The 7418-nt window shown below is 38.9% G+C and overlaps 1 protein-coding gene across 1 annotated transcript in view; it reads left to right on the forward strand.

The window, feature by feature from the left end:
• LOC107720773 (furin-1-like) overlaps nt 1-2754 on the forward strand; it is a 107918-nt gene extending 105164 nt beyond the window's left edge. Inside the window, exon 16 of the mRNA XM_016528598.1 lies at nt 1257-2754. Within this exon, the coding sequence (XP_016384084.1) occupies nt 1257-1909 (653 nt within the window). The 3' untranslated portion in view covers nt 1910-2754. The remainder of the gene's footprint in view (nt 1-1256) is intronic.
• The last annotated feature ends 4664 nt before the right edge of the window (nt 2755-7418 follow it).

A 7418-nucleotide genomic window follows, 5' to 3' on the forward strand; every position in this document is an offset into this window, starting at 1 on the left:
AGAAACATTCTCCTGGCAATTATGCAAATGCAAACGTAAATGCTTAGCTCATGTATTGAAAGTGTGCAGACTGTAGCACATACTTAATGTATGTTCTTGCGCTACTAAGGGTGCAGAATAAATACCTTCAAATGTGTGCGCCTTTGTTTTTGACAGGGTACTTAGTTATAAAGATGTTGGCAGTTTAACTACCCTTAAATTCCACCATGACAGCAGTTCAGCAGACAGCTTATGCTAATGCCCGCTATTTGCATGTTATTTTTTTAGAAAACAAATGTGCTAACATTTTACAGTAGGGTCAACACGATATTTAACATGAATTAACAGTAAACAAAACTTTTACACTATATTTTTCATACATTACCACATATGTGAGTGTGTGTGTGTGCTGTCAATCGATATAAAAAAATTAACTAATTAATCACTTTTTTTCTGAAATTGATCACGATTAATCCCACAACATTAAAGTTTTTAAATATATTTTATATATTTATATTTTATATATTATATATCAATCTTCAAGTTAATGTAGAAACAACATACAGTATATTTTTAGTATTTGTTTAATGGCATCTTTTTTATGACTGAAGGCGAGTATCACTGATACCAATACTACTGATGTCTCTAGGAAATTTTTAATTTTTTCCTAATATTTAACCATTGACTATAGCCATTCAACATTACAGCATCATTCAGAGCTATCAATTTTAACATTTATTAGACTTTAACAATTTCAAAAAATTCAACTTCTAATTCAAGTGAATTTAAAACCATCTTAACATAAACCCATTATAACAGTCATATTTACCTGTGCCCTTCAGCAACTAGGAAATATACAGAAATTGAATAAAGTTATCAAACAATTAGATATAGAGGAATATATATACACACATTAATCTATTAATATATATCTTTTCATGAATATAGCTGCGGTAGTTGGCATGGCCTAAATTATAAATAAACAAAAAAGTTTATTACCCATTTCATTAATTAATGTAATAAATGTAAAGTGTTGCCAAAAATGTTTATTTCCATATTCACTTTAATCTCAACAACCTTTGAAACAAAATTTCTCTTCTGCTGACAAAACCCAATGCTGCATGAGCAGGGAAAACTAATATTAACCAATAATATCTTAGCTCCATCTGTTTTCTCTCAAAATTGTCACATTATTAAAGTTAAATGTGTTTCAAATGCCATTTCATGTCCGTTAAAGTCATCTGCAATTAAGTGTTCTTCCAATCTCTGTTTTCCAGAATGCAGCACAGGTTTCTCGCTTTTCTTACAAGGCTGCGTGAAGTCCTGCCCTCCCGGCTTCAGCTCTGGGCTGCAGGTGCTCAACTTGTCGTTGGACAACTGGGTAGAGCACTCTACCGTACAGGCGTGCCTGCCCTGCCACCCGTCCTGCCTGACGTGCTTCGGGTCCGGGGAGAACGAATGTCTTTCCTGTCCCTCCCACAGTCACTTAGTTGTCACTTCTTGTTTGCAGCCGAACCAACGAAAATCGCCCAGCATTCCTGTGCTCCAGCACGAGGTGGATCCGAACTCGGATAAATCCTTGCACGAGCCCGGCTTATCCTCGAGATTGCCGGCGCTGGTGGCGGTGCTCAGCTGTGCCTTCATCCTGGCCACTTTTGCAGCCGTTTTTGTGCTGCTTCAGCTGCACTCCGGAGCAGCCAGTGCCCCGTTCTGCCGGAGGAAGAAACTGCCGGTGATGGACATGGGCGGAGGGGGGATACGAGTGGGCTTCGGGTTCGGACTCGGCCGGGGTAAAGTGTCGTACCGGGGGATCCCCACTGTGTGGGGGGATGAGGATACGGCGGGAGGGATGAACTCTGAGTCAGACAGCGAAGAGCTGGAGTATCACAGCGAAAAGACTGCTTTTATACGGACTCAGAGCACTCTTTAGCGCCCCACATAGGTGTTTTTTTAACATCTGTCTTCCTTGTACTGGGATACAGAACTAGTCTGCACTACTCAGACTTATAGATCCACTGCGATGTTTGTGTGTTTGTGTGCGCGTGTGTGTGTGTGTGTGTGTGTGTGTGTGTGTGAGAGAGAGCGAATGCCTTAATGAGCTATAATAGTGCAGCTGCGGTTTGACGAGTTTGACCCGAATGCGATTAAACCCAGGACATCTCCGCTGTGCTGAATGATTCCCTTTATTTTCCCTTTTATTTGTCTTAGTGGTCTTACTTGTCTAGCTCTAATGCCCTGAGATTTTAACCACTAAACAGGATCAATACCATCAGTGTGTGTGTGTGTGTGTGTGTGTGTGTGTGTGTGTGTAAGCACCAGCTGAGCGCGTGAAGGCTTTGAGTAACTTTGAGTGACTTTGTAACACAACAAAAGGGCTGTAATTTGTTCCAGTCAACTTTTATTAAAAGTTCGGACTGTTTTGTGCACAAAACTTCTTGCACTTCTCTAACTTCCATTGCCGTTACATCACTCATCATTTGTGCGACAAGTCCTTACACCCTGACAATAAAGTCTGCGTTTTGCTTTCTTTGCTAGTCAAAGGCAGCTCTGGGACAATTCCACTGATTCGATCAGGGATGATTTAACTGTGCATAATTTCTGTTGCAACAGTGATGTAGCAACAGCATCAGCAAAGTGAACCATAACAGCATGGAATTAGATAACACGCAAACCTCTGCCTGCTAAGAGCCTCCGGTACGGATTCAGAACAGTGGGAATCACAGACAAACAAACGATCGAAATGCTGAACTGAAACGCAGAGATCTTATTAGTGATCGACCGATATTGATTTTTTTATAACCGATACCAATTATTTGCATGTTTATGTGCCCGATAACCGATATGCAGAACCGATATTTATTTACTGTTATAAAGTAAGTAAATGACTGAGTGAAGTCCATACTTCACTTTGGTTTTTCCTCCTTTCAGTCATCTTAAAAAAAGTGTTGAAAATTAGCAGTCTTGTGTTTTAAACAAGTGAATCTTGTTAAAAGTTACATGCGGTGGCCGTGGTGTGCTGGAGCATTTCCTGAGCATCAACCCGGAATCAACGGGTCAACTCCTTCACGAGACTAATGATGAGCATAGACAACAGAGAGAGAATTAAATTCAGCGCTTTTATTCATGGCTGCATTATTTAATTCATGCAAAGTTACGTCTTTATTGGGACAGGACTTGACAGATTATTTTTAGCCGACTCCGACTTCACGTGACTAATGATAATCATATAGACAACAGAGAGAGCATTAAATTCAGCGCTTTTATTTCCAACATGCGCTCATTCATGGCTGTATATTATTTAATTCAAGCAAAGTTACGTCTTTATTGGGACAGGACTTGACGGATTATCTTACGTGACTCAGTGAGTTCGTCTCTATTTCTTAGAGACAAGCTGCATAAACTAGCTACATTTCAGGCATTTATGTAACACATCTAATATGTGCATTAATGGCTGTTATGAAGTTGACTAATTACAGCAAAGCAAGTACGTATGCTTTACCTATGCAAGCTGTTGTTGTTGTCTCATCTCCCCTCAGACGACGTGCTGCAATGGCGATCCTGCGCGCAATTCTCAAAACACCCACAAGATGGCGACGTTTATCGGTGAATCCGATATAACAAAACCGATTATGGTCAAATGCTTAAATATCGGTAAATCGATATATCGGTCGATCTCTAGATCTTATCTGTCAGTCAAGCAAGATACAGTACCAACTTAGGTTGATTTGAGGAGCTCACGATCAGAAACACCTTAATAAACATCAAATTTATTATTTTTTATGTCATAAAAATAACTTTTGACTTTACTTTTTTAGATCATTTAGGTTCGTATTGTCTCTTCTGTCTCTGAGCTAATTAGCACGTACCTTAACAAATGGCTCAGTGAATTTCAATTATGGGTTTTCAATAGTAGTGTTTGAACAAAAAGAAAACTTTGTCCCAGAGGTTATTTTATTGATTTTCACATCGGAGTTTGACTTCAAAACTTGTCAGTGTTAACACAAAGGAGCCTCAAGAGGAAATGTGTCATATATTTCCCAAAAGGTCAGAGTCAGCCCTGAGAAATGAATTCAACTGCTATTTGTGAAGCTCTGGTTGGGTCGTTTTTTTGTAATCATGTGACATTTGAGTGGTACAAACACACAATGGCACTATAAACCATACAGTTCAACTGTCCCAAAAAGCTAGTATACTGCCTACATAGGTAGCTACTTTCTAAGGCAGCATGTTAATCGAAAGAGGAGCTCATAAATAACAGATTCGGAGAACCCTTCATAGGCAGCCACAAAGGCAACTCAACTCATAATTAATTCAAATAGAATAGACTAGCATGCAGCTAAGGTAATGATGCAATACTCTAATAAGAATAAAAATACACACAAAAATTGGGTTCATTTTATATTGACTTTATTTATTTTCCATACTTAGAATAAACAATTCAATAGAATTACATGTTTAAATGTTGTTTTATTTATATTTTATTCAGCAAGGATGCATTCTAAATAAATAGTTCAGTATAATTATATGTTAAATTATATTTATCATCCATACTTACTGGAGTTTAATGAAAGGTCAGTATATCTTCTGTATTACCAAAGGTGTCATCACTTTGTGCTTGAACCACTACAGAATGAATTTGCCATGGATGAATGTTTCCACTAAGCTTGTCGCAATGCATTTTGGGATTAGCTTATACATGCTGAACGCTGGCTTACAGTGATGTATCTTAGAAGGCAGCAATGATGTTGCTACCAATCTTTTGGATCACCGAAACATGTCTATGATGCCTTAAAATGCGGTCTCGTTAGCTGTATGCCATTCTGAGCTATTTTAGCATTTGGGAAAACACAATAAGCGTGATTCATTAGAACACATCTTTCAGCACTGCATTAAAGCATTTAACGGTTTTGTGTCTGCTGTCAATAATGCAGTCATTAAATTAATGACAAACATCGGTTGCATTCGTGTTTATTTAATGATATTTAAAAGTACTTGAATATCGGTTGAAATGTTTGGTTTTTTATTGATGCCAATTGGCCATAATTCACATGGAGAAACGCACCATCGGTCTAAATTAATAACGCACGCATTATGCACTTCGCTTCATGAGGCATGCAGTGGGCGATCATTAATATTTCATGTGCACTTCATAGGACAGCCTAAACTTTCCATGTTTCCATGACGGCAGAGGAAAACTTACACGGACTGTTTTTCGTTCCAGCTCCCAGAAGAGGGAGGAGAGAACTAGTTTATGGAAATGGCACATTTAAAATGCTTTCCATAATTAGTTCAGCTGGGAGGAACGGGATCTCATATTCAGCGCTGGAAGCTTTTGCCTACTTGGCATTATAAGTGAGACTGAGGCTGCTACATACATACTAATTGAGCAATGAGACAGAAATATGGATGGTCCAGCTACTGGCGAGAGCGATGTCATGTTGTTCCTCATCTTTGCTGCTCTTCTAAGGGAATATTGGAAATATATTTCCCTCATGCTCAGCTCACTCCCATTGATTTGCTATGCGACCGCCAATGAAACAAGCGTGTCTTTGCCTAATATTACAAGAATCAGTGCTGCCGTCAGTTCGCACTGTTGTATTTTTACTTCAAGCGCTGTGAAAATCTGCTGAGCGCACCTTATTATCCTCCTTAGATGTTCCACAATCGTTTAATAGGTTTTATCAGACTCGTTAATGGGCCGAAGGAGAGGCGCAGATCTTCAGTTCCTGCGAGACGAGGCACTATTTCTGTTCTTTTGAAATGATTCTATTAGGCTGAATTTAGTGCGATGTATTGTGTTTGTCATGTTTTTGAGGAAAGGTTCAACGTGCTCTTTGGAGGTAGAAAAGAAAAAGTTACGCAGACATTCAGAACGAGTAGGTGGTGCCAGATTGTTTGAACTGAAGCTCGACTGGCATCCGAAGCAAAATACAAGGAATTTCAGAGCTGGTGTGAGGATGTTTATTCAACACTTCAATGAGCATATCAGATGAGTTGCTATTGAGTTCGGCTTAATTTTGCAATAAGCATATTGTTTATTCACTTATAAATATGCTTTGATCTCGATTTCAGTGAAAAGTCCATTCCAAACCGGTTTTAAATGGCACATTTAAAATGCTTTCCATAATTAGTTCAGCTGGGAGGAACGGGATCTCATATTCAGCGCTGGAAGCTTTTGCCTACTTGGCATTATAAGTGAGACTGAGGCTGCTACATACATACTAATTGAGCAATGAGACAGAAATATGGATGGTCCAGCTACTGGCGAGAGCGATGTCATGTTGTTCCTCATCTTTGCTGCTCTTCTAAGGGAATATTGGAAATATATTTCCCTCATGCTCAGCTCACTCCCATTGATTTGCTATGCGACCGCCAATGAAACAAGCGTGTCTTTGCCTAATATTACAAGAATCAGTGCTGCCGTCAGTTCGCACTGTTGTATTTTTACTTCAAGCGCTGTGAAAATCTGCTGAGCGCACCTTATTATCCTCCTTAGATGTTCCACAATCGTTTAATAGGTTTTATCAGACTCGTTAATGGGCCGAAGGAGAGGCGCAGATCTTCAGTTCCTGCGAGACGAGGCACTATTTCTGTTCTTTTGAAATGATTCTATTAGGCTGAATTTAGTGCGATGTATTGTGTTTGTCATGTTTTTGAGGAAAGGTTCAACGTGCTCTTTGGAGGTAGAAAAGAAAAAGTTACGCAGACATTCAGAACGAGTAGGTGGTGCCAGATTGTTTGAACTGAAGCTCGACTGGCATCCGAAGCAAAATACAAGGAATTTCAGAGCTGGTGTGAGGATGTTTATTCAACACTTCAATGAGCATATCAGATGAGTTGCTATTGAGTTCGGCTTAATTTTGCAATAAGCATATTGTTTATTCACTTATAAATATGCTTTGATCTCGATTTCAGTGAAAAGTCCATTCCAAACCGGTTTTTAAATCTTGTAGAGCACATAAGATGGTGTGAACAATGTTCTCTTTTCTATGGAAAGAATACAAAGTAAATTATAAGTTATAAAACTGCTTCATGTGACTCGTGTGCTGTATTCTGAAACCATATGACATATTTGTGTAAGGGACAAAAGGGAATTTCAAAGGGTCGTTCACACCAAAGATGACGAATATACTCAGTTAAAGGATTATTAGTTCACCCAAAAATGAAATTTCTGTCTTTAATTACTCGCTACAATAACTATATAGCAGTTGACACCAATGGATGGTAACTGATTACTATAAGTGCGTTAAAGGGATAGTTCACCCAAAAATGAAAATTCTGTCATTAATTACTCACCCTCATGTCGTTCCAAACCAGTAAGACCTTCGTTCATCTTGGAAAACAAATTAAGATATTTTTGATGAAATCCGAGAGCTTTCTGACCCTGCATAGACAGCAACGCAATTGCCAGAAAGGGTGTAAGGACATTGTTAAAGGTC

The sequence above is a fragment of the Sinocyclocheilus rhinocerous genome, unplaced genomic scaffold, assembly GCF_001515625.1.
Source record: "Sinocyclocheilus rhinocerous isolate Xijiao unplaced genomic scaffold, SAMN03320098_v1.1 scaffold1022, whole genome shotgun sequence".
Taxonomy (NCBI): Eukaryota; Metazoa; Chordata; class Actinopteri; order Cypriniformes; family Cyprinidae; genus Sinocyclocheilus; species Sinocyclocheilus rhinocerous.